This window comes from Erithacus rubecula (assembly GCF_903797595.1).
Source record: "Erithacus rubecula genome assembly, chromosome: 2".
Classification (NCBI taxonomy): domain Eukaryota; kingdom Metazoa; phylum Chordata; class Aves; order Passeriformes; family Muscicapidae; genus Erithacus; species Erithacus rubecula.
The window spans coordinates 68,985,505-69,013,182 of record NC_136685.1 but is presented as its reverse complement, the minus strand read 5'-3'; the positions used below and the strand labels follow the sequence as shown (position 1 = coordinate 69,013,182).

Here is a 27,678-nt window from a genome sequence, read left to right as displayed (position 1 = left end):
ATAATAGATTTCTTGAGATCTTTATAGCATTAATTCTTCCAGCACATAAAATATAATGGAAATGAGGTGCACAGACTAACCATGTTTTTCGACGGCATTCACTTTTTATAGGTCTTAAGGGAATTCCTGAGCCATAGTGCATACTTATTTGAATTCAAAGAATGAATAAGATGAGGCAACTGTGAATTCTGTGTGAGTTGCTGAATAGTCATGTTATTGACTTCACTTAACAGACAAAACGTGCACAAGTAAACAGGATTTGCTGGAAGAAAATCAAGGAAGATTCTTTATTTGGTGCTAGATACAAGCATTAAATGAAATAGTGTAGGCCAACAGACTCATTAAAAGGCAAGACACAGGCTTTAATAAGACATTTAAATCTCTTAATGGGCTGAACAGCTAAAGCTCCACATCCAATGAAATCTCAGATATAGGTACCTGGTGGTATTTCCCACCCCTCTTGCTTTGGTAAAGTAAGAATTTTACCCTAAAAACATACATAGCCTATTTATAACTTACTGTTCAGGTGAGCTAGGTTTGGATTGCTGTGTCAGCTATGATGCTAAAGCTTGAAATCTACTCCCGGGCTGATATTGGCATGATGTTTATTTTTAGAAATGACCCTCAGAGGAGCAATAGTAAACAATAGAGTTTGCACTGCTGAGAGCTATTGCTTCCAACAGTATTTCTCTAAGGAGCTGCAATTTTAGAAATTTCTTTTTAGAATGTCAGCAAGATATGCAGCATAAAAGGCTGAGATACTATAAAACATGCACATTAACCAGGTTAATGTGTATACAGTGAGAGTATACATTAGAAAATGGTAAAAAAATGTCCAAACTTATTATAATGACACTATTCTTTCCTTCCAGGGAGGAAGGGGACAGCTTTAAGACAGTTACTGAAAGAATAAAATTGCTTACTGCTTTTTGAACCAGAGACACTTGATCAAAATGATCATAAGAACCAAGTATAAAAGAGGCCTTGTATGTAAAAGAGACAGAAAGAAGTAGAAGAAGATCCCTGTGAAACCCCTGAAATTTCTATTTATAAGCAACAGTCCTCTGCTCCTTTCAACTGCTACTGTAATATGGGAAAGAGGTTTTGATCAATAGCCAACACCCCTTCCACCACTCCAGCAGTGACAGGAGAGCAACCTTTAGCTCTGCTTGTGCTGTGTCAGTGCTCAAGAAACCTGATTGGGTTGTGGAAGGGTGTGTGGTGGAACAGACTACCCAGGATCTGATCTTTTCCCAGTATTCCAGAACTGGTTTGGAGTTTTGGAACCAAAACCTCCTCAGCTCTGGCAGACAACATATCCCAATTAATAACTGGCTGTTTGGACTGATGGAGGAGACAGCTCCATCCAACTTCCTACTCCAGAGGTCTTGCTTTTGGTAAGCATTTGCAGGTCTGAAAGCAAAACTGAACTGAGCAAGGATTAGGGCAGGTAAGTTTCTTTAGAGTTCTCTGATGTTCTTGAAAATACAATTATGCTGCTTCAAAAAACACTTCACACTCCTACCAGGAAGAGAATACCACTGGGAATAATTGTTATCAGTTTATAAAAGAAATCCAATCCTAATACAACAATCAGAGGAGTGACATAACATGAAAAATTTTGGGACCCAAAAACCTTTTAAAACCTACACCCAGGCTTTTCAAGTAAAAAGCATACTTAATTCCATTTAATTCAGAGACAACCCAAAGTGCATACTTTTCAGATAAGAATCCATTTGAACCAAAAATGTCAGGACAAAGGGAATAAACAGAACTCTAATTTCATGAAAGATGGTATAGCTCAGTGTAGTATTCCTACTCTGCTTTTGTGCTTTAATTTGCCTTTTGCAACTTGACATATCAGGATACAGAAGTATGGGTCATAACCACACATTAAAAATTGATCCTGTCAACAGCTTGTTAGAATGTGGCAACCAAACAGGAAAAAATAAACCAACAACCCCTCACTGACAGTTGCCAGTGGTTTTATAATTCAGGTTCTAAATACAAACTATTGTGCAACAAACAAATGTGACAAAGCCTACTTCAGTTAAATTTGTTGATACGATAAAAAAATAAAATATTAAACTGCTTATAGTGCAACATTCTAATAGCATACATAAGTATACCATGCTTTGTAAATTTACTGTTACATTATTTACAGTACATTGCAATGCTTTAAACTAGAGGTGGGAAAAAAAAAAACAGGTAATGGAAAACATTTACATACAGGTATGAGCCTTAATATTGTCCACCAAACTATCCAGTTTGCTTTGCAGACGTTTGTGCTGTGCACATTCCTGCCCTCTACCACAGGACACCTTTCTGTCAGCAGTGGTCAGCTCTGCTTGTAGATAGTGGAAAGATGGTTTTGAAAACCGCATAGCCTTTAAGCTTTTCTGTTTCTTCAAACACCATTTGCAAGGACAGCTGTAAAATACGTAAGAACTCCATTAATTACCTGATCAATCTGAAAACTGAGCTCTTGAAATAGAATCAATCAATATTCATTTCTAGAATCATACCAGAGCTGAGCTAAATTAAAGCCCTTTTCCAGCAGTCTCTTAGCTGAAGATTGGCATTTTATAGGAGGAAAGCAGTTCAAGGATTCCTATCAATTAGTGAAATTCTGGGCTTTAACTGGGAGCTAAGCTCTCAGAACATAGCAAAAACACGAGAATATATAATTATGTGCTGCCTTACTTAATGTTCCATAAAGCTTCTGCTGTGTGCACTGCTCAAGCTGATGAATGAATACAGTAAAAGTGATGCAGTAATTATGCCTGATATCACTGTCCTTGTATTAGAGAAATTAGGATTAATTAGAGAAATAAGGATTTATTACAGCAGAATAATTAACTGCACAGGGAGAAAGGACTGTCCTAAGAGCTACTGCATGCTGCAAGGAGTGATGTAAAATCCAGTGACTATTGAGAAGTGTCTCAAAGACAACTGATTATAAGAAAGACTAACCACAGAGCTGCTCTTAGGAGTTTATGTGACTTTTATGACTCTTCCCCTACCACTGCTAAAGGGAAAAAAAATCTTTCCTCACTTTCTCTGAATAACATCTTTAAAAGAACTTCAGAACACTGCACACCAGTTTCCTAGGCTGCAACAGCCCCAGAGGCACTACTTTAGTTGACAACACTGCTTAAGCAGCAAATATTACTATTCTCTTATTTACATTTCTGTAATAGCAGACAGGAATCAGAATCACTTCAGGCTGCTTTTAGGTAGGGGCAAAAAAAGTCAGTGGAAGTTTGAAATTTAGTGTTATCTTTAATTTTTTAGTCTCAGTGTTTACCCTCATTTTCAGAAAAGACTTTGTAAAAGCTTAGGACAAGAATACTGTACCATACATTTTGTGAATGCTTGCTTCTATAATGTTTGTTCCCAATGCAACAGAGCTGATTCACTTTCTCTACAGTGCATTAGATAGCTATTAGGCCTATAATGCATTTCAGGAATACAGAATTTTAAAATGTTTTACACAGCATTACTCAGAGTAAGCTAAGATTTAGAAACACTTCAGTAAGAGCACTAGTCTTCCCAGCAGATGAGAGAAGAAAAATCCAAGTATAAAAACACCAATCCATCCCACTGTGCATTATTTCAACAGATTGTGAAAAAGCCAAGCACCCAATACAGCACATTTATAAAATATGCTAATTTGCCCACCACCCCAAGATTTCTGTAGCCTTACCTTCTGTATCTAAAGTAAGTATTTGGGATTTTGTATTTTGTTTCTCTAACACCCACATTCCTGAGCACTCTGTGCTTGTGCTCTGCGTGGTGATCTCAACTGTCTCAAGGCAGCATCTCCATACTGAATACCTGAGCCCATTCTTTCTGGATCCAATTCTCCTGATGAGAAACAAAAAGGCAACAAGAACATAGATCATGTGCATATAATATATTCCAAATTAACCATTAACATCAGATTTTTAAAAAATGCATAATTATACTCTGATATATTTATGGAGAGATTATCTCAATTCTGTCTACTTCTGGCACTTTCAAATCCAAATAATTTTATCCTGTAATTTAACCATATGCCCTTGTTCATGATGACAAAGCAATCTGTCCCAGAGTTAGGCTGAAAACAAGGAATGCATTTGCACTACTTTAAACAAAAGAAAGGTCTAAAATGTTTTCTGCAAATACAGTTAAAAACTTCCTGCTTTCAGAGGCTCATAAGCAAAGAAAATAGTACTATAGATACCAAGCCAAACAAAAATGAATCAATGTGATAAGAAGATTCCAAAAAGAATTGCTCCCAGGTAAAGTGATCAACCTTTCCAGCCTCTGGTATCTATTTCTGCCTACTTCAAACTCTGTGCCTTCAGAACTTCTCTTATGGCTGTATGGTGGCCTGGCCAAGAGAAACCTCCATAAGCTCCTTACAGTCTCAATTTTCACATGATTCAATGGATGTGTGCTGGCACAGAAAAAGGCAGGAGCAGTTCACAGAAAATAAGACTTAATTCTGTGGTGGCAGTGCCTCTTTAAAGAAGTCATCAAACCACAGTATCATAAGAAACTAGCTAGACATTGTTTTTTCCTTTTGGGTGTGTTTAGGTTCGTTTTGTTTGTCTGTTTAAAATGAAAGCTGTTGTTTGGCATTGATTTGATGCAGTAATCAAAAAATCCCTATGAAAATATAATATTATTTTAATCTAAAAATTTGTGTGTGGAATTGGAAACATGTAATTAGAATCCAAGACAGATTTTTCAATGTGGCCAGTACTTAAAACTTTAAAGATAGCAAGCAGCTAGAAAAGAGAAAAATTGGAATGCAAATTAGCTATAATGACATCTAACACACAGGAGCCTGTCTCCAGCAGAAACCTGCCCACTTGTGTTGAGAAGCTTCTGGTATATTTCTAGATCTGCAGAAGTAAAAATGATTTCAGCTGAGAAGCAGGAAGGTCACTTCAGAGAAACAGTTGCTAGGAAACATCCCTGAAATTTTCAGTATTACTGCTCATACTCGCTTGACTGTATTTCCTGTTAAATATGAGATAAAGAATTTAAAGTTATGACTGCCCTGATAATAGGTTTTTATTCTGGACCACAAAAACTGTCTAATTTCAGGCTTGGTATTTTTAGAGATGCAGCAACCCACAGAACACAGAACCTACACTCAGACCTGACTGCTAAGGTAAACATCACTGACAATTCACACCACCACCCCTTTTAGGATACACAGATCTCACTTAGACATCCATTCCTATTAAAGCATATCAGAAGCAGCTATAAAACAAACAGGTTATTTTAAACAAATAAGTTATTTTACCAAAATGAAATTTTTTGGGTTTGTTTTGTTTGATTCTATTAGAGGACTTTGAATGGTGATATTTCCATGTGCACTTTTATTAGTTTTCAGATAAAAGAAAAGATTTTATAAAGCTTAATTTACCTGATTCAATTTTATTGAGTATTTTCCTTGCACACTGTACAAAGGCCTCTTCAACATTTTCCCCGGTTAGAGCACTTGTTTCCAAGAACATCAGCTCTGCATTTGACATAAAAAAACCCATCATCAATACAAGGCTGGAATATCAGGTACAGTAATTCAAAGCATGAAAGTTAGGAGCAATAAAAATACTTTTACAGAGATCTACAGTCAAAAAGCACAGTCCAGAAAAACTAACTTCTGATGGCAAAACCACAAAAAAATCCTCTAAAATTTAATCTAGAAAACTAGAATCCAAAGATAATATGGGCTGTGCATGCAAATCTGTGCTTGAAACCAAACTTCATACAGTTTCCCATTAATAAGAGGTTATATGCAAAAGTCAGTAACTAGAGTTGCTAGAAAAGACTTTAATTGATTTATAAAAGCAAAACCAGATTTTGCTGATGGCAGGACTGCAGCACAGAAGGCCAGACCAAGATTGGCATTAGCTGACACAGAATCATGCCCTCAGACTAGAAAATTTGAATACTATAGACCAGGTAATAGTTGTCTGGATCCATGCCCTGCACTGAACTCAGTTTTTAATGAGTAAAACTCATTGCTTCAAACTGCAGCACTCCATACAACTTTGTGTATTATCCACAGAGTTTTTTTTTAAGATGCTGAAAAATGGGAATTTATGTCCTTAATTTTCTCCTCAGCTGTTTGGAGACAAGGCAATACCTGAAGCTGCATTACATTTCCTAGAGAATATATCTCCACATAGAGGGTACTCTTAAAGGAGCAGCTGTGAGTGGAAGAACCACTGGTAATGAGACTTAAGTAGCAGATGTAATTTTCACTGCAGGCACTGCCTTTCTGGGCCTCAAGTACTGACAGAACTCTTTTCTGTGACAGGGTACAAAGTACACACTAATTGCACAAAAATGTAAATGATTTAAAGCATTATGCATCTTTGAATGCTACATGAAGGTTTGGTACTACTTACCATTTTCCTGTGCAAACCGGGATGCTTCTAAAAAAGTGACTTCACGATCTGCATCAAGATCCTTTTTGTTTCCACACAGGATTATCACAATGTTTTGACTTGCTAACATTCTTGCATCCGTCAGCCAATTAGTAAGTGCATTGTAGGTTTCCCGGCTGAGCAGGAAATAAAATCCTTTATTAGGACACACTCATTTCTCATGAGCACATCACTGAACCAAAACTCAGACAGTAAATCTGTGTTTGTGGCAAACAAACTGCTGGTAGTCAGGCAAGGCACCTACACATCTCAATGTGCCAGTGCTGAACTGGGCAGAGTATCAAATTCCTTCAGGAAGCTATTTAAAAGCTTGAGTGTTTAAAAATCAAAATTAAATTAATCACAATATATATACACACAATTATAAAATGCTATGTTAATGTGAAAAGCTAAAATTTTAAGTTCTTATCTAGTTCCAACCTTTTGTGCATGACAGTTTGGGACAACAATGAGATATTGTTCCACTTGGAATTCAACTGATACTTAAATTATCAGTGGGATTGTAAGTATTTACAAGGCTTGTGTAGATGTGCATGCCTGAACTTTCACACTGGGGTCAGGACCTACACTGCAGGCAGCCACCCTGCACACATCACTTGCCACTGTAGCAGTGGTCAGGGAGAAAGCTTTCCAGACTGACAGATGACTCCAACTGACCTTGAGTACAGAACACAGATTTCAAAGCCTGCTGAGAGAACCCTTCACTCATAGAACAACAAGCAACAACCTAGTGAATCACCTTAAACAATCCAAAACTCATCTGACAAATATCAGTCACTGGCAGCAAGAAAAATGTGAGCATGTGGTTTTACTGGCTGCCTGTAATATCAAAATATTGAAAGATACAGAGATGAAAAGAATTTTGGCCTACAGTTAAAGAATGTGTAGGCAGAGCTAGATTCTCCAGAGGATGACCTTCTATCCCAGCACATTCATCAGCAGTTTCCACAACAAACATACCACCTTGGTTAAGGGTGGCTAAAATCTGCTCTTTTTTTCTGTGTCAAGGCTTGCTGAGCCAGTCCACCACTACTAGATTAGCAACTGGGGGGCCAATCCCCACAAATTTGTGTAACCCTTTAGGATTGTTCACATTAGACATTCACAATTTCTCAAGTAAGCAAGTTCCAGCTTAAATATGCACTGAAAAATAAGTACTTATACTTAATTTCTTTTCCTCCTGCCCAATCTCAATTAGAGCATTAGGTACTTGGGAAGGAATCATTGTGCATTAATTGGATCTGTCAGACTATGAGCAAAAGAGCTGCTGGCTTTCTTACCTGGTTATATCATAGACAAGCAAAGCACCTGCAGCCCCTCTGTAGTAACTCCTTGTTACAGACCTGAAACAAAATTACAAATATACACTTCTGTGGTGCCTTCACTGTTTAAAATCTGGGTTAATATAACAATCTGTGTTATGAAACAGAATTTTTATTTACATATTTAAAATCAAACATGATTTTTAGACAATGTTATCAGCTGTGCAGCAGCAGACTAATTACAGCCTGGATTTTGATGAAGCATTTTGGATAAATAAAGCTGTACAAGGATTCTCAGAGTCCATTAAGACCTGCGTGGTGCTGAAGGTATACAAATCATCATAACACATTACCAGACACAGAACTAGAGGCTGATATCTGGCCAACACACTGAAGAGACCTTGTTAATGAAGACTACATATCACAGCCCAGCTTTGTTTAGTCAGAAGTATATCCAAAGGGCTTGTCTCATGGAAGACATTTACTTGGATTGCTGCCCATTACTCAGACTTCTACCTTCATACTCACCTTTGTTAAGCAACCCCTTTCCCAAAACAAGGACTCAGATATACACTCTATCCTGTCCAAAATATTAAAAAAAAAAAAAAAAAAAGGATATCCTATTTGATGGTGAATGTACCCAGGAATCCATTATATTTTTACTGAGTTTGATATATGCCTCAGATGTAGAACACTGTTAAAATACAACATTAAAAGTACACTGATTATTATAAGCTGACAAATTGATTGTTTTTTCTCTAAGAAACTTAAGGTATCTCAGTCTTTCTAGAAATATATTTATCTCAATGAATTTGACTGATTTTTTTCTTCCCTAATGAAACTGTATATAATTATACCGTGCAATTGTTTTCATGCAGATTTTGATCAGTTTATAGCTTCCTGACATTTACTTATTCCAACCAATAGAAGGTCTCATAAACATAGAGTTGAGCACATACTCTTAGTTAAAAAACCATTATGCATTTGGTTGGTGAGCAAGATTTTAGCCACCTATTCCACTCATATGCCTTAACTGAAGATACCCAATGAAAGAAAGTACAGAAACTCAGATCCTGCAAGGCATCGCTACCAAAATTGATGGATCTGTGTCACTGTGTCCAGGTTGGAAAATTAATATGAAAGCAGACAAACAATTCCACTGACAAAAAGGTTTGCCAGCTTACAAGCAGAGATAAATAATATCCACCACTCACAGCAGCAATTATAATAACACTTACTAAAATGGCTGAAAAGCTTACCTGAACCGCTCTTGTCCTGCTGTATCCCATATCTGCAATTTTACATATTTACCACCAACATTTATGATCTTTGAACCAAATTCCACTCCTATAGTATGATTTGAGTCATCTTTGACTACAAAAAAGAAAACAAAACTTATTTGAAGAATATTTAGAGAGAATAGCTTTTACATAAAACAGTTTAGATATTAACAAAACTCAATGTTCAAACACAAACTTCCTGAACCATCAAATTCAGTGCTGCCAATAAGCTCACTGCCACCACACAAAATGAATGTTCCTACAATTTTTGACAGTTTAGTCAAACTTACTACTAGACAGGCCTGCTTTAAATAATTTCCAGTTCACATTAGTAAGTAGCAAGATACTTTTTGTACACTTTTTCCAACTGCGTTTTCTAATACTTTGATACCATTTAAGATTAAAATTCATGAGAATGTACATTCTTGACCATGAATACGCAACAGCCAATTGTCCTTTAATGCACAAAGGTAAGATACTTGCTCTATGTATGCTGTTAATATCAAATGATCTCAGCAATTTACAGCTGCCCTTACTAGAAGCAAGGGATTGTTCCAAGTTCACTCAAGAAGCAAGTCATGTTCCTTAGTGCTTACACATAATTGCATTCCTCAAGAGATAAGGTGAATTGCTGATTGGTTAAGGCAACAGCAACTTTAGATTTACAAAGGTTTCTAAATGCATACTATTTTTATTTAATCTTGATGCCAAATGTACAAACCATCAGAAATTTTTATTTTATGTTATCTGCTCATTTCTGAATAACATTCACAATTGAATCTCTATCAGTATTTATCATAGACAACAGCACTTATAACAGCTACTATTTATTTTGAAAACTGCTACAGGCTTCCTAAATCTACTCAAGCAATTCAAGTTTTCTGCATTTTTTTTCTAAAAGATTCAAATCTCTACTATATATCTAGGGAATTTTGTAACTGCAAAAGATATGTCTCACAGAAAGCAAATCTGTATTTTTACCAACATCTTGTTATATTTGAGAGTAACAGGGAATAATGCTCCATATTAGGTTTTAGATTAAAGAAAAACAGTGAGCAATATGAATTTGCAGCCCTGTTCTGAACATAATTCTTTACTAAAATCCTCACCTACACAAATAAGAGAATTAGAGGAGCTTCCATACCAATAATAGGTACTCATGTAGGCAGAGCCTCTACCTGTGGTTCAAGGCAGTGGAGAACTCTTACTGTCCTTCATATATACTTACATTTCTTTTCAATAAATTGGTGTAGCAAACAGGATTTTCCAGTTCCAGCATTTCCTATGACCAAGAACTTAAACAGGAAATCTGAAGATTGAAAGAAAAAGAAAAAAAATGCTATATTTTAGTATGGACTCACATTTTTGTTACAAGACCAAGCTCACAAGCCAGCTATTCTCTTGTAGTTGTTATTTCAAAGAGACGGGATTAGATTACAAAATCAGCAAAATTGCAAAAAATCTGAAGAATTATCCAGTGTCTGCAATAGTGATGTTACACAGTAAGAACTAAGAATTCAGGCAAAAAAGACAAAACAAAGCAAAAACAGCTGAATCTCAGTTCAATTAAAATAGGCTGAATCACAGGTAAATGGCTGGCTTGTATTCCAGTAATGTATTTTAAGAGTGTGTAAGGTATTAATTTTAGTCAACACAAATATATAATGATACCATTTCTCAAAATCTACAATTCCAGAAGTGTGGTTGTTTTGTTGGTTTAAAATTTACATTAATTTGAACTCCTCTATTAACAGCTTAATACTTATACTTTGTTTTTAATCCTTGTACAGCTGGGACAACCACAACATTTCTCTGTAAAATTTAGAGGGAAGAAATAGTTTATATTCTGGGATGCCTAGTTTCACATTTCCCTCACATGTTAAATGAATATACATATATTGCTGTTACCTACTTATGAGCCATTTATAACAATGTTCACTGGTAATACACATTTTCAAGATTTATGGCCCATTTTTATTGTTTTAACAGTTACACAAAATGCTTTAATGCTACCACCACAAATCTCCTTTCAGTTTTGCGAAAGACTGAAGAAAGCTTCCCTATCTTACTGCTTTCAAAAATTCTAAACTGATTAGAAAGCTTACAACTGCTTCCCCTAATACACTGCCACCAAGGCAACCTTCACAGCTCATGCAAGATTTCCCATTAATTTTTCTACCAGCAGAAGCTTTTTACTCTTTATCACACAGTTTCTCTAAGAAACAGAGCAGGTCTCCAGAAGACATCTGGCAAGCATGCAAAGAAAATTATTAAGTTTGCAATATTAACAAAAATCAAAACATTAATTTTGTTAAGAGTGTTCAAAGCTGTCAAGTGGGCTACGTGGGTACTTGCTCAGGGGAGGGCAGAATGAAAAGGAAACTAAATTATGCTAAATAAGTCAAAGAACTGATAAAACCCTCTACCAGGATCCCACTTGAGTACTTAGTTTCAAAAATGGAATTTAAGACACAAATCTATGTGCTCATTCCATTTCATGAAGGAGTTACTTGTTATGGTGTATCATAAACACTCCCTAGCAATGAACAAAACAATGAGCAATTTTCTCAAATGCTAAGAAGATTCCCACTGTTAGAGACAGGGTTATGAGTCCTGGAAATGTCTACCATTCTTCATCTTCAGCTGTCTTCGGGATTTTGTTCATATTTAAAATGAGGTAATATTTTACTGAGGATTTTTGCTTTTTTACATATTGCCCTTCTTGTTTCAAATGCTGTAACAGGCTCAGAATAGATCCTGAATTCTACCTTTCTCAGCAGATGACTGTTTCTTGCTCACAAATATGACCATTTACATGCCCAAGACTTTCAGTTCCAAAACCCTCTCATTCATCACACCCCCACCCAAATGCTCATGCTTTCTGGATCAAAATAAAATTAGTTACAAAACCAATTTTCCTTCAGGTTGTGAATATTTGGTGTTAACTCCTCTAAAGTAGGGTCCTTCATGTCTCCTCAACTGCAAAACATGCTGAAGCTGAGAACCCTTCACTCTACCAAGTCACTGTTGGCATGAAATTGTAGATATCATAAAAAGCCCAAAGTGTTAAGAAAAAATTCATCTCAAAGAAAGCCAAGTTTCAATTTTTATGGATCAAATATCACTGGTTAGCTGCCTTTTACACTATTTTATATATTTAAACTACTGTGTGTGTGTATATAATATCACTGGTTTTACCACTTTTAGAGTATCTCAAAATGCAAGACATTCTGACACACAGACACAATTAAAATAATCTCTTTCTGATTCTGTCATTTTCCCAAACATAAATCTAAAATCCAATCAAAACTGGTTGTACTGTATTTGGTGAATGCTGTTTGTCAGACTTTCTCCTTACAAACAATTATAAAATTCAAGCTTACCTTCTTTTTTTTTTTTTCCCCATGGAAGACACATGCTATTGACAGCAGTACAACTGCAAACCTAAACAAGGGAAAGACTAAAACCAAAACCCTGTTTCCCCACTAATTTGCAGTGTAACTGCAAGCACTGGTTGTCAAATGTGGCTCAGGAAGGCGTTTATGCAACCCACAAACTCACACTGAGCAGCACATTTAACACACTGCTCCCTTCTGCACAGCCAGGCTGCAGGCCAGTCAGGCCTTGGGACAAGCGTGGCACTGCCAGGGACTGATCTGGAAGAGCATCAGAACAGCAGTGTATTTTCCCCTGAGGTGTTTTATATTTTGCTCTGAAAGCAACAGTGCTATTTGGGGATTTTATATTCATGTCTTTAAATTGATAATATATTCTAATAGTGCTTCATAATAGACTCCTAATTCCTATTGAGATTCTATTGTGCCAGACAAATATAAAAGGGAATCTCTCCTACAAATAAATCACTCAGATGCCAGTTCAATGCCTGCTTACTCAGTAGACAAAAAAATAAATTTCCATCTGACAAATCAGCAAATGGGCTTTTTAAGATGAAACCTGAAACTAGTTATAATTTACATTTTCCAAAGTATGAAAGTAAGAGAAATGTGTCACTTCATAAAATGAAAATGTCAGTCTTCTAAGAAAAAAATTAAAACCTTTCTGTACCAAAGGCAGTGTGGTTTCCAAACACACACAGACTCAAATACACTGTTCATTCACAAATATATCCATGTTTCTATCATTTTAAACTCCAATTTTATGTAAATTAATCAAACTACCAAAAAGCTTTTAGACTTATGTTATCAGTTTATCCATGAGCACTGGATATATGGAAATATGGAACACTGTGCACATTTAATCAACTGCTTTGCCAGAAAAAGGCTTTGCCAATGCCAAATGTTAAAACTACCAAGATTTAACAAACTTTTAAGTTCACAGCCTAGCATATTAACAAATAAGATAATTCCAGGTAACATTTTTCATCTTGTTATTCTGCAACTTCCTTCTTACAAGGTCACTCTGTATGACAACTGGTACCACATCAACTACATTTTTATCACTTAACACATGATTTAGGACATGAAATGTTCTCATGTTTGAATATGAAAACAGAGTGTAACAGTGTGAAAACATGTGTTCCTCAGAGAGATTAAAATGCAGGGTTTGAATTAAAGCTTTTAGAGAAATTAAAATATATTAAGCCACACAGACATGAAACAGAGATATAAGTTTTAGTTTTAAGTAAGTAGAAATATTATTAAGTTGCATAGATACGAAGTAGAAGAAAAAAATCTCAGTTTTAAGTAAGTAAAAATATGTTTTAAGTGCCTTAAAAAGCAGAAGCATTAGAATCTAGTGTAGAAAGCAAGTTTCAAAAACAAAGCTGCAGTGAGAACTCAAAAACATAGTTCTAGACATAACAAAAATATAGTAGGAATATTGCTTACATTCTTCAGATAGGCTATATACACAAATTATATGCAAACTTTCATATTACAGAACCAGAATCCTAGTAGGCTTAGAAGAAATGCTTCAGGTCCAAGTTTTTAGTTCACTGGGTAATTTGTAAATAAAAATCTGTGTATTGGAGTGAGAGCTTGCTCGCTCTCTCTCTTCCTCCATCACCACCATCATCACTACCACCACATGAAAGAAGAACAGAATGACCAAAGAAGAAAAGAACAGAAGAAGAAAGGCCAGGGAACATTGAGACTCTGTACCAGGCTGCAGCTTCTATCTCTTGCACCAGAGAGCTGCTTCTGCTTTAACTGGGACTTTATGACAGAAAGATTTAACACAGACTTTATAGCCTTGGACTCTGCCTTTTGAGACTGATGTGCCTTTACAATAAACAACTTTACATCAACCAACAACTGCTCTGCTCTTTTGAAGATATAAACCCATAAGCAATCCTGACAGATTAAGCTTTACAGATTTATGCAACATTTAGCAGTTTGGAAGCACAGAAGTAAATGAGATTGGGCAGACAGCTTCTTTTAGACCATCACTGGACTCAAACTTTATATATTCATTCTTAGCAACTTCAGCAAATGCAATGCACATTCTAGTGTTTGCACTGCTGCTTAATTGCTCTAGTTTTTCTTTTTGGTGTCCTCTTCCCATAGAAGTTAGTTCACTTCATTTCATAGCTTTTTTTTTAATCTCCTTTTTTTTTTTTTCCAACTGACAAAGCAGCTCTGAGCTCCAGCATTCCAGTCAGCTGCCAACGCTGTCACCCTAGAGAAACTTTTCTTTTGAATTCTGTTGTTCCTCCTTCATAGAAAAGCTGAAAAGCAACATCATTCAGATGTTACAAATGCTGGCTAAATGCTGTTAGCCATGCTGGCTGCTGAGAAGGTCTAGAAAAGTTAAAGCACTTTGCCTTTTTATATAAGATCATCTTTATACAGAAGGGATTTAGGATCAAAACTGAACTCTGTGCAAAAGGGAAAAAAGGTTACAAAATATGTACTACAGAAATAATAAGGAGATGAAATGCAGCATAGCATTGCATAGCATGGCTGCTCAACGAAACAAGGCATTATAAAGAATCATCTTACTCCCCTCTGAGAGCTACATGTGACACCTGATCCCAAACTGGGTAGGGGGTGCATGAAATAAAACTTATTTTCTAGCACAAGCAAAAAGGAATAAAATTGTGGCTTCACCCTAAAGATAAACCAGCAGCACAAGCTGCTAAACTACATACATTACATAATGTCTTTTGTGTTTGCTTTTTTCTTTTGGGGGTGGTAGTGCAGTGTGAGCTGAGGGGAATGGAGAAGAGACAATTGTGGGCTTTGACTCAAGCACCAGCAAAAACAGATGGTTGATGTGGCAACCACCCCCAGACATCCAACCTCCTCCTTTCACTGGAGTCTGCTCTAGCAGAAGAAATAGTCAAACAGCTTCTGAGATGCTGTAGCTTAGTCTTTAAAATGCAATAAGAATTAAATTGTTTCCTTTACACTGCTAATACAGTAGGGTAGGGAGGAGACCAAATTGTATCCCCAATCTCAGCCTGAAATCCTTCCAACTCCTTTCTGTGGAGTAGAATTTATATTCACTAATGCTGACCTTTTGGAAATTCTCTCATTCATGGCACAGGTCAGGAGGAGAGTGCTCTGAAGCATTCCTACTGGCACATGCTGCCTCTAAATGAAAGGAGGAGCTATTCCCACTGCTTCTTTTCTCTAGCAGAAAGTTAACAAGATAAACAGGTAGAACAGATCAACCTGGTTCTATTCCAATCTCAAAAAGAATGCTACAAAGAGGGAAGTTCTGCTTCCTTACAATTGAAAGAGCTATGCTCTCTAAGAAATAAAATCAGATTTGAAACAAACTGAAGACCAGGGTGATAAAAGCAAATACCAACAGGTAAATGGCAGGGGATGGGATGCTGAGAAAAGGACGAATCAAATTGTCCAGACCAAAAAGAATTATTTTCAAATGGATGGAAAGACTATTCTCTGCCAATGACACAGATTAGTATACTTATGTGACCAGATTGGGATTTGTAGATGCTGGTGGAAAAAACACAAGGAACTAAGGAGTGAAAAGATTTGACTTGAATTGCACACATTGAATTTATTCAAAGCTCATACAACTTCCATCCTTTTACCATTTAAAATCCAAAGGTTGTTTTGCATTTATTTATTGAGGATAAGTGATTTTTCTGTCAGGCTGTATTTATCACCAAAAAAATGTATTTTTGCACTTGGAAGCAAGTTAAAACATGGATGTGGTGTTACATGGCATATATATTATCAGCAGAAAGGCCATTACATCTCAGAAAACTTGAGTTAAAAGAGTTTTCCTATGAATAAGAGATCTGTTTCCAATGTTAAATGTCAAACTTGTAAAAGAATGACCCTTTCCCCCCTAAAGCAGCAGGAAAATGTTCTTTCTAAACTCAGTCTCCAAATTCATGGAGTTATCTCGTATTCATGTTTTGTTTAGTTTTGGCACTTTGTACAGGAAATAAATTGAACACATAAGAATTGAATAGATATTGAACACATACATAATTGAACAGATAAGAAAGCTAAGAACAGAAGACACGCAATTGATGTAATAGATCTGCAGGAGTGAAAATATGAATTGTAAGCAAAATTTAGTGTCAAGACTGAGAAGCAGCAAGAACTTTGTTAGAAAAGAGGGAAGAAACAAGAATCTCAATAATGGACAGAATGAGTTGTGAAAAGTGAGTGAACAGAAAACCTTCAAAGAAGACAGAATTTGACATGGAGGGAGAAACTAATGGAGGAAAAAACCACAGGAGATATGAAATTAACCATGGTGACCAGAGGAAAGGCTCTTTATTCCCTATGGATTGAGAAAAATATTAAAAAAAATAATCCCCCTTTCAACAGAAAGAGAAGTTAAAATCTCACAGCAAAATTAAAGCCATATACAAGTCAGACAGCAAAATGACATTGGGAAGAAAAACACCAACCCAACCACCAAGCAGTTTCCTGAGCCTATCTGTATGGGATAAAAAGTTTGAGGTTGCATAATTGGAACAGGTCACAATACAGATGACAAGAAAAATCTAATTCATGACTAAGCATTTACAAGCTATAGAGATTCCAGGTGGGGGATACAGTGAACCCCTATCTCAGCCACCAGGGGGAAACTGATCTAATCCTTCTCCCATCCTCCATGGTCATTGTAACAGCTGGTCAGCAACAAAGCACTCTTTGTTAGGACAGTGAGCACATTAAATCCAGAGAGTTCATCTAACACAGAAAATCCATAATTTAATCATGTGGAACTGTTAAATTTCATCTGTCAGTTGGGCTCCTACATACGTGGACAGGACACTGCAAAACTAGTTACTGACTGCTGTTATGGTCAGAGATTGTAGAGCCATTAGTTATATTTTATAGTATAACTTAGCTTTTATTCTTCTGTGTTCTCTAGAATTTAACACTCTGAAGCATTCTAGCTCCGATTTTTTTTGCAGCCTGTGTGTGTGCACAGGACAAACACAGAAACTCCAAAAGGTAATATATCAAACAAGAACAAAACAGCTAACAGGAAGAACCCACAACTACAAAGCTTCCATTTCAAGGGCTTTTTTCTTAGGATACCAAAATAATCGGAAAGTATCAAAAGCTCCAGAGGGCTTACTATCCCTAATCTACATCAATGGAACAAATAAAAAAATGTTTAAATGTTCTGGTTTAAGATATCAATCATCTATGTGCCATACCTAGTATTACAGCATCAAAGGAGGAGCACCCCTGAAATGCTGTAATCTGTGGTTTTCTACCAACCCTTTTGCTCAGAGACCACCATAAGCATAGCCAAAGTGATCCCAGCTCTAGATCACGGGAGTACAGAGCATGAAGAACTTGATTAATGTCAAATCTAGATGGACAAAAGAAACAGGGTTTGAGTATCCTAATATTGGCACTTCAAGAGCTGCCCCACACTCTTGCCTCATTTTGCCCTTTAGTTCTGTGCACTTGCTGTACACTGAAGCAGTAACCAGTAGAACAGAACATCAAGCACTGATGACCACAGTATTGAAAATAAAATTACCTACACAGTAGAAATAATCAGGTCACTTGGCCTACTCCTGATAGCCATCCCAGACTCCAGAACAGTTTCCAGAGTTGTTGGATCCAATTTTGCTTTGATCATTCAATTATTCCATATACAGTTCTGATCCTACTTTCATGGACTATGAATATGAACCTATTATATGGCTTTAGAATGTGTTTATATGAACAACAGCATCTGTAGACTGGAAAATATTACAGAACAGTATGGCATGGAAAGGGTAGAAAAGAAATCTATTTAAAGCAAAGTTTCAAGTAAAATTATAAAGAAAATAAATTAATACTATTCAGTTGCTTCTCACCTCCACCTAGCATGCAATACCAGCTCTGCTTGCCTCTTTGACTCCTCACTCCTCTTTGACGCTTCCCAGCGGCGCACTGGACACACCCTGTCAGCTCCTGCACTCCGACTGACTCCATCGCTGCTCTACCAACGGCACTCAGACACCCGTGACAGCACACGGACACACCAACATTCCCACCGATCTTTTCCACCCAACGCACTCTCACAGTCAACTCTTTTTTACTTCTGCACGTCGAAGACAACATGACCGAAACCTGAACTCGACCCGCAGAAGCGCCCATCTCCAAGCAAGGAACGGGCAGCTCTCCCAGCGGAGTTTCCCTCTGGATGCCCGGACCGAGCACGCAGAGCCAAGCGCTCCCTGCCCGCCCCGGAGGATAACCCGGAGCGCTCCGGCGGGCGGGCCGGGCAGCCACGGGCGGGGCAGCGGCGGGCAGAGGGACCGGCAGAGCCCGGGGAGCCCTCACGTCACAGGGCACTGCCCAGCCCCAGGCCCGCTCCCCGCCGGGGAGAGTGGGATCCCCTCACCCCGCCCCCGGATCCTACCGTAGGTCTCGGACATGGCACTCTGCGACATCCCGGGAGGGGTGACCCCCGCCGCCCCGGCGCTGCTCGCTGCCTGCCCCGCCCGGGCTCGGCGCTGCCGGCGGAGGGAACCCAACAGGCCCCGCCGCCCGGGCCCGGCTCAGCCCCGCTCCGCCCCGCGCCGCCGCGCAGGCGCGCCCGGGCCACGCCCACCTCTCCGCGCAGGCGCGGCTGCCGAGGCCCCGCCCCGGAGGCTCCGCCCCCCAAACAAGGCGCACGTGGCCCGGGCGCTCCCGCCCCGCCGCCCTGCCGGGAAAGCAGCGGCTGGAATGCTGGAATACCGCGGTGCTCTGGGATGCTGCAATACCGCGGTGCTGGTGCTGGCCGCAAGGCGGGCTCGCCATCCCGAGCGCGGCAGTGCCAGTTCACACACCGAGGCGTTCTTCCCGCGGCTCTCCGCTTTTTATTGCAGTCCGCGGCAAGCAGGGAGCCGGGCGGTGGCCACGGAAGGCTGGCTTCTCGTCACCAAAACGCTACGCTGTTTATACGTTTTAACAAGTAAAGGCACCCGCATTCCTTGCTTACAAATTACATAACTTTTCATTTAACGAGTACTCAAACCCTTATTTGCTCGTCATTCCTCTCATTTCTCATGGTAATTATTCCGCAGGCGCAGTTCTGCTCTCCTTCCGAGCCGGGTCTGTTTTCAGTGGGTGCTCAATGAGTCGGTGGTCGTGATCTCCCACTGCCCGAATTACCTTTTCTCCAGGTACTGCTCGGTCCTCCTGACTTCACTCCCGGCGGCTGTCGTGACGGCCCATTCACCCTGGGATTGTCTTCCCTTTTCCTTATAACAAAAGATTAGCCGAGCACACAATGTTTGTTCGTTGTGCAGTTGTTTAATCATAACTAACTGTGCAGCTACAGCTACTGATAACAACAAATAAAGTTGCAAAGTTTGGTTCAGACCTTCAGGGGCTCGGTACCGACAATGCTTGGCTTGTATTATTCTTTGCTGGATGTCTTAACTCCCCTGCCAACCCTGATTAGTCTGGCAGCAAAGGGCACAGTTCCCAGCACAATAGCCCTTCCATCTATGCCATTTCTAAATGGTACTTTCTGTGTATCCTCCACGTTCTCACGTTCTCCTTTCTTCCAGTCCTTAAAAAAATTCCTCTTCTGTTATCTCTGGCTTTTTTTCTTTTTTTTTTTAATTTTAAATCTCGTTGCTCACAGCTTCCCATCCTTTCCACTTCTCATTCATCTCCCACGCTGTAGGAAAAACTGCCTCTGCCTGTCCCAGCCACCCCCTTACCAAGCCCTTAGCTGGTCAGAGGTCAGCTTTGAAGTTCCCATCTCTAATCCGTGGAACAACATGTGCTGACCCAGCAGCAAAAACCCCTCAGAGAATCTGCTGATTATTTTTCCTGTTGTGGATACATACAGACAAAGAAGCTCGCCACAGTTTTCAAAGAACCAACCCCTTAATGAGTTCATACTATTGACAGTAATTGAAGGTTGTATAAACAGGTCCCCAAAGTTAGCACAGCCCTGATGCACAGAGGATGCTGAGGCTTAAAATGTCACATGTGAATGTTTCTCTGGGACATCTGCTCTCCAAAATGCTGTGGAAAGCTAAAGAGCCCCCACATGAGCTGCACAGACCCCAGTATGTCACAGATGTGAGCTTTGTCTCTGAAAGCTGTCCCCTAAAATAGTACATTCCGAGGCTCAGGTTGGGCTTTGAAGAAGTTTTGTCGAACATCACCAAACCCCTGATAGATGTTGGTTATTTTTCTTCAATTCCCCCTGTCTCTGCCCCCAGAAAACAAACTCAACAAATCAAAAAACACCCACCAAACCCAAAAAACCCAAACAGAATGTCTTAACCAAAACAATCCCCAAAGATACTGAAGTAAACAGATTTTACTAGATTACTAAAAACATGTGATGTTATATTCATGTTATATGCAAGAATAAGGAGATTTAGACCTCTTACACTGTATAAACTTTAGGTTAAAGGGTAAATTATTCTTATTTTTAAAAATTCTGTATATCTTACAAGGTGACTTTATTTTATGGAGTATATATTTGATAAATGTGTCATTGTGTTAATACCACATTCCTTTGCTTCCAATAACTCCTGATAAATTCACATGCACCAGCCAATAAAGAACATTAAAACTGTAAAAGTTTCCATGAAAGCCATTAGTTTTGTACTGAAGAGGAAGGTGGAGGTTGGAAAAATGTTAAAGCAAAGACAGGAGTATGTGAGAGATGAATAGGATCTGGTGTTTTAGAAATTTTGCCTTGCAGAATAAATTAATAGTAAAATTCAGAAATAATAAAGACTGCACTAGGCTAGAAAATATATACTGATACCAGAGTAATTGGAGAATGCTTGTTAATAAAATCATTCTTTCTGAGTAATAAAAAATAAGTAGCTAGAATTGGCCTTGACAGTGTTCAAATACAAAGGTGGAAAAAAACCCCAAAGCCAAATGTTTAATTTGCTTGATTTATGATTTCTGTAGGTTATGTCTGCTAGAAACTCTTGGCTTATGTAAAAAGAGATATATTATGTCAAATTGGATCTGCACATCACGCACTTCCTCAAATTACTTTCACTACAGTTATTGTGCCTGTAACTGGTTGTGGTTGTAAAATTGATCCTCAGGAGGCCATGTTAAGGTTTCTCTAAACGTGCTAATCCCCTTTGTTTGCTATTTTTTACTAACCAGTGTACTGTAATAGGAATGGAAGAAGACCCACAAGATCTCATGGGAGCCAGACTCAGGGTGGGGTATTCATGATGTCTCTGCCATGATAAAATGACTCAGGACTTTGAAGATTTGGACACAACTTTTGATGACCTGGCAAGGGGCCAGATCCTTTTGTTTTCTTTTGCCTTTCCTTCCCTTTTTAATGTAGGGGAGCAATTTTCAGTTTGTAGCCGAAGCTGGGCTGTGTTTTTGGCTCCACCACAGGCTGCTGCAGGTGGGATGGGCTTTTCCTTGAGGGATGGCAGGGATGGCTCGCTGTGGTCTGAAGGTGGCACTGCAAGGCTGTGTATGGAAGGCTCTGCAGGAGCTGAGCGCTGCTGCTGTCTCAGTTGCGGCACTCAGCCCAACCTGGCACGCTCGGGTAAAATAGAGAATGATGTATTCTGCTGCTCTTCCCTGCTCCTCGCATGCTGAGTGTGGAAAGCAACCCAGCACATGTGGAAGCCGCTGGCTTCAGCTTGATCTGAAGCAGCAATGAATACAACTCCAGCAACCCAAATGAAATCTGAAGACAAGTGATTTACACTCTGAGGAGCCTCTGAGATTGCCACGACCTCCTTGAACACGGTGCCATTGCTGCTGACTTTATCTGAAAACAGCTGGGACCATCTGAACTTTGTCATCTTGCACAGGAACTGCCCTCAGCCTGTGAACACATTTGTCAATATGAGCATGTGCAGTTCACACTACTAGCACTGAAATCAGCATTAAGCAGACATTACAGCACTCTCTTTCAATACAAAAGTGACATATATCTATTTTAAATAACAAGAGATGTATCAGTCTTTCTTGTTAGATTAGAACCTTGCTTTTAGAAGGACCTCAACCCACTCCACACGGTGTGCAGGTACTCTGAATTCCTGATCTTCAGGGATGCAAGGAGAGTCTGAGGATCCTCAAGGACCAAGAACCTAAAAGGTGTAAGCTGATTCAGTCCCATTTGCCAGAGCAGTGCTGAGGGTATGGGTATTTATTCTGGCACCTCACCAGGGAGAGGGTTCCCTCCCCTTGTACCAAAGCTGTCACCTGCTCATGGCCATCCTGAGGCACAACAAGGAGCCATCAAACCAGTCTGATAACAGGGAATCGCGCTGCTGGGGTTACCAGGGCAGTCTACAAAGACTTACATGTACTCTGTGTTACACTACTAAACTACTAGAAATATCATAGCCAGAGAAATATGATATATAATTGTAGTTCTGTATGGAAATGTATGAGTTGGATACTTCTAAAATCATGGGCTCATCCCTCCACTGCTAGCCCAGAGTGATGAGAGCTGATGGAGGAGACTGCAAAAGGTGTATTGGTGCTGAAATTGAACTCATGTACCTTGCCCCATGGTGAACTTCTCCAAGAATAAATGGAAAGACCACAAGCTGTGCTACTGGAAGCTGGTGACAGCTATAGAATGTCATGCTGTGTACTAAACATCTGCTTTATTCTTTCACCATGCCCTCTTCACCTGTAGGTGTAGGTAGTAGGAGCCACACTGCACAACCTGATATTGTGAAGAATTCCCACAAGATGGGATAAGCTCATTTTAGGCTAGCTTTATGCTGTAGCACAGAGATACAAATTTTCTCTGATGTTAAAATGAATATTCTTTTTTTTTTTTTTTTGTACAGAACCCTGCTTTAGGTGTTGTGTCCTAAAAGTGGAGACACTTTTACTAACATAAAACTATATAGATATAATATATTTAGAAAATCCATGTACAGAATAGAAAAAAAAAATTACAGCAAATCAGACTATAGGCCACAGCTTTTAAAAACAGTTAATGATTTAATTTTTCAGGAATCACGGAAATAGAGTGAAGAGGCCTAAATGTTTATTTCAGCATGCCAAGGGATGCACAGGGAAATGAGGGCAACAGAAATTTGGGACATGTTATTAGCATACATAGGTCATTGCCAGTGTCTAGAATACAGGCAGATTGATTTGACACCCATGTTTTATGAAGTTAGCCTCATGGTGTCACCAATTAACTTCTCTGCTGATGAAATTATGATAATGAAATGTAATTGGCTGCATATGTTCACTTTTAGCAATAGGAAATGGCTGAGGGGTTTGATATTTTTAATACCATACACTTGAACTAGAAGATTTTTTTACAGATTTCTCAGGGACACATAAGGTCATGCTCATGTTCTCTTTTTCATGCTCAAATCAGTTCTCCTTGTTCAGAAGAACTCATACATAAGGACAAGGTCTCGAATTTGGGTCCTGTTTCTCAGGTGAACGTCCTTGAAGACACAGAATAGCAGTCTGAATTAAACTCTGACTCTTTGGTTTCCTGGGATGCAGCACCAGGAAGCAGTCAAGGCTTTCTGGGCACTGTCTGTGTTAGTGCAGAATGGGAGGCACCTCTGGAGAGGGCCTCAGCCCATGGATCACCATTCTCAGTCTGAGGATAGAGTGGAGCACCTTCTCTCCACTGGCTTTTTTTTAAAGTGGGAGCCCAGTGCCAGCCTTGAAAAAACTAGCACAGACACATAAAATAGGAACTATCAAACCCTGTCCCAGGGGGTTTAATTTCATCTTCCTCTCTCCAGGCCTTAGAGAAAGCCCAGTGATGAGGCACCAGACTGGTGTGGAAATTGCATGGAATTCCCTGAGCCTGTGCCCTTTGTCTGTCCCCTGCCTTTCTGCCTCCCTGGTGGCCCATTGCTGCCAGCATGCTCTCCGCATCTTCTGCTTGCACCTGGTTTTGGAAGCAGCCAGGAAGTGTGTTCATTCAGCTGATGTTATTTTGCAGCTTTTAGGCTTGCTACTGGCAGTTCATCATTCCATTGGAATTTAAATGGGCAACCTTTTGTTCAGGTTTGGTGAGGAAAGCCAAATTTCAATATGCTTATTTTCCTCTCTAAACTGCAACATTCCGTGATATATGCAGCCTGTAGTGGCATCCTTGCCTGTGAAAGCTGTTTTCATTAAACAATTTAAGCAGACTGTGAAGCTCCTGGATTATTTGCTTTGTTTTGTACACAGATGTGATTAGAGGGAGACCTGGTGGGACACAGGCTGTCAGTGCCAAGCTGTGCTCAGTGGAGAGAACTCTCTGACCAGCAAAAGCATTTTCTGGTCACAGGTTTCTGTGCTTTTCAGCCTCAGTGTTGTTAAAATAAGTTACATCTGCTTTCCTGATACTGCTCCCCCTCCTGAAGGCAGTGATAAGCAGCCATGAAAGCAGCATGCCAAAGAGTGCCACACCTGCCATGGATGTAAGGAGGGCTCAGCAGCTGGAAGAGGGCTGGGAGAAGAGAAGGCAGTCCTGTGAGAGGGTGCCCCTATGTCCAAAATCTTTCTGTGGTTTTTCCTGAGCCTGGAGATGTGGTCTGTGCCAAGATGAGGGCTAGTCTGCAGTGCAGTGTTAAAGCTTTCATTGCTAAATACATGATAAGTTTCTCCAAAGCCACAGAATATTTCTGTTCTAAAAGCTGCAAGACAAGATTGAAATTTTCCAAGTTGCTGTAATATACTTGTAAAGCTTTCCACTAAAGAAAATATCTTAGTAGCTGATACATTTTACTGGATCAGACTTTGGGTTATTTCTTCTTTAGGCACACATAAAATTCAGAATACCTGAGGTCTAAAGTGAGTTTTTTATACACAACAATTTTTGCCTAAAATAAATGTATTCATCTTGCATTTGCTAGGACAGAGGTAATAGAGCTGCTCCATATGCATGAGGAGTGCAAAGTCCCTTGTGCTGCAAAAACGACCACCAGACATGTTCACAAGTGTCTTAAGGAAGAATTTGTGCCCAGATATAATGATATCTTCGTAGGAAGTGAGTCTCAGTTCCCAAAATGCAATTCTCTCTCTGGTAAAGCACATCCTTTTTCATGACTGTTTCTGCCTGGTTCACTTTCACTTGTAGATAACCTTGTAGCTACTTTTGCCTTATAGCTATTCTTTTCCATAATATTTTTTTGAAAGTAAACATTTGAAAATATATCTGGCTTATGAAGACACTTCCTTTATTTTTTGAAAACGAAATTCTAACATGTTGATTGAAATGAATGGGCATGGATTTCCACCAGCCTATGGTGCTAGTGGCTGAATATTGCTATTGATGGCTTTTATAAAATGTGTTTGATGGTTTTATCTAGCTTCTAGGTTGCTGTCACACAAGCCCCACACAGATCTGTCATCACCAGTTTGAGGAGAATTTGAAGACAAATGAGACAGACGTTTTTCAGCAGATATTATAGAATTTTTAAGTCTGTCTTGAGACTTGACCCTCACTGTGTTTCTCTTTCAAAGTTAGCTCAATGTTTTTGTTCCCTGTAGTCTTTCAAGTGCATTTTATCTACAGCAATGCCTACAAATGGGTACATCAGAGGCACCAGCTCTTCACAAATGGTTCTTGCTGGTACAAGTGCCCCAGAAGGGCTGTACTAGTTTTTGCTGGAGTTATTTTCTTCACAGTGGCTGGTATGGGGCTATGTTTTGTCTTTGTGCTGAACACAGGGCTGATAATATCGAAATGTTTTTGTTACTGCTAAGCAGGGCTTACATAAAGCCAAGTTTTCTACTTTCCATACTGTGATGGCAGTGAGGGAGAGAGTGCCTGAGAATCTGGGAGGAAACATATCCAGGGCAGGTGACCCCAAAGGACCAAAGTGGTATTCCAGACCACAGGAAATCCTACTCAGTATATAAAGTTGGGGGAAGAACAAGAAAGTGAGAGGATGTCGGGGTTGATGGCATTTTCCTTCCTACATAACCATTACATGTGATGGGGCCCTGCTCTCCTGGGGATGGCTCAACACCTGCCTGCCCATGAGAAGCAGGGAATTTATTCCTTGTTTTGTTTTGCTTGTGTGCTTGTTAGTTTTTTCTTTTCCTATTAAACTGTCTTTATCTCAACCCATGAGATTTCCAGGTTTACCTTTCCTGTTCTCGCCCCAGTCTCACTGGCTGGGCAGTGAGTGAGTGAGTGGCTGTGTGGTGCTTGGCTGGGACTAAACCCTTACAAAAGCAAATATCCTTCTCAGTCATGGGGGCAGGTATATTCTGCCATCCTTCCTTCTGCTTAAAATCATGTTTTTATGCCTGATTCTTTTGTATTAAGGTCCTTTTGGGTCCCTCTGGAAATCTAATTGTCCTGGAAGCAGGTATAGGTGGAAGACTCAGAGTCCAGAATTGAGCTTGTAGTTTTTCTGCAGCTGTACACCATGTGGGATCAGGGATGGTGCTTTCATTCAGTTATGGGCAAAGAAATTCAGATCAGATTCCCATTAAGGCATCCCAAAACAGATATTGCCCACATCTATTGAATACTTGCACATGTGCCCATCTGTCAGGATGGCAGCGAGCTCAGAACAGCTGGATCCTCTTTGTGGGCACTGCTGCTGTGCCAGATGTGGTGTTTGGTACCTGACCTCTGTAACCAGGCAAGAGACTCCTCAAATAGGTACCACATACCTGTCTGAGCAATGTCTTTTCACTCCTGACCACACTTTCCCTGACTTCCCCTGCAGTGAGGACTGATGGGCCCTTTGCCAGATACATGCCTTGCAGTAGGCAGCTTGAAAACTCTCACACACCTTCTCCTTTTAAGGGACAGGTTAATAGGAAAACAGTTACTTCAAAAAACAAAAGGAGAGAATCATACTGAGTTCAAAGCACAAACAAAACTTTAATTGCTGTGTGAATCAATTGTTGTCCAAGAATATAGATGCTCTTGATGATGCTCATTAAAATGCAAATATAGAGTTCTTTATATTCTTAATTGCTATCTCTGCAGTGATTGTTTGGCTGGGCTACTCCAACACAGCCAGGCAGTGCCGAGCAGTTCAGCAGTGTCATTGTTAGGAGGGTTTAAAAGACCCCTGCTCCTAAATATGCTGTTTAGGCCCTGCTTTCTTGATTTTTCATTGCCCGTTTCAAATTAACATCAGTCAAGGTGATTAATGTCTTGTTGCTCTACAAATGGTTTCCACAAAATATAAATCATGACAATATTTTCGTATTATCTTGCCTTTGTGACTAAGCAAAAGGAATTCTAGTTAACTTATAAGACCAGCACATCTGTATTTTCCTTCTTAGCTAGGGAAATGCTTTCTTTTGACTTTTCTGAGTAATGTACATGCACACATTGCAT

The 27,678-nt window shown here is 39.3% G+C and overlaps 1 protein-coding gene across 1 annotated transcript; it reads right to left on the bottom strand.

Moving 5' to 3' along the window:
* Positions 1-258: 258 nt before the first annotated feature.
* RAB4A (RAB4A, member RAS oncogene family) lies at positions 259-18,966 on the bottom strand. Its single transcript, XM_079330500.1, has 8 exons — positions 18,808-18,966; positions 10,220-10,300; positions 8,971-9,085; positions 7,730-7,792; positions 6,411-6,565; positions 5,423-5,518; positions 3,707-3,867; positions 259-2,430 (listed from the first exon to the last, which is right to left on the bottom strand). The coding sequence occupies exons 1-7, from the start codon at positions 18,836-18,838 to the stop codon at positions 3,752-3,754; spliced, it is 657 nt and encodes a 218-aa protein (XP_079186626.1). The 5' UTR covers positions 18,839-18,966; the 3' UTR covers positions 259-2,430; positions 3,707-3,751.
* Positions 18,967-27,678: the final 8,712 nt, after the last annotated feature.

Coding starts and splice junctions, on each gene's coding strand:
- RAB4A (XM_079330500.1), bottom strand. CDS start 18,838: ATGTCGCAGAGTGCCATGTCCGAGACCTACG. Junction 5,519..6,410: donor CCGGTTTGCACAGGAAAATG/GTAAGTAGTACC, acceptor TGTCAAATGCAG/AGCTGATGTTCTTGGAAACA. Junction 3,868..5,422: donor ACTCAATAAAATTGAATCAG/GTAAATTAAGCT, acceptor GTTTCTCATCAG/GAGAATTGGATCCAGAAAGA.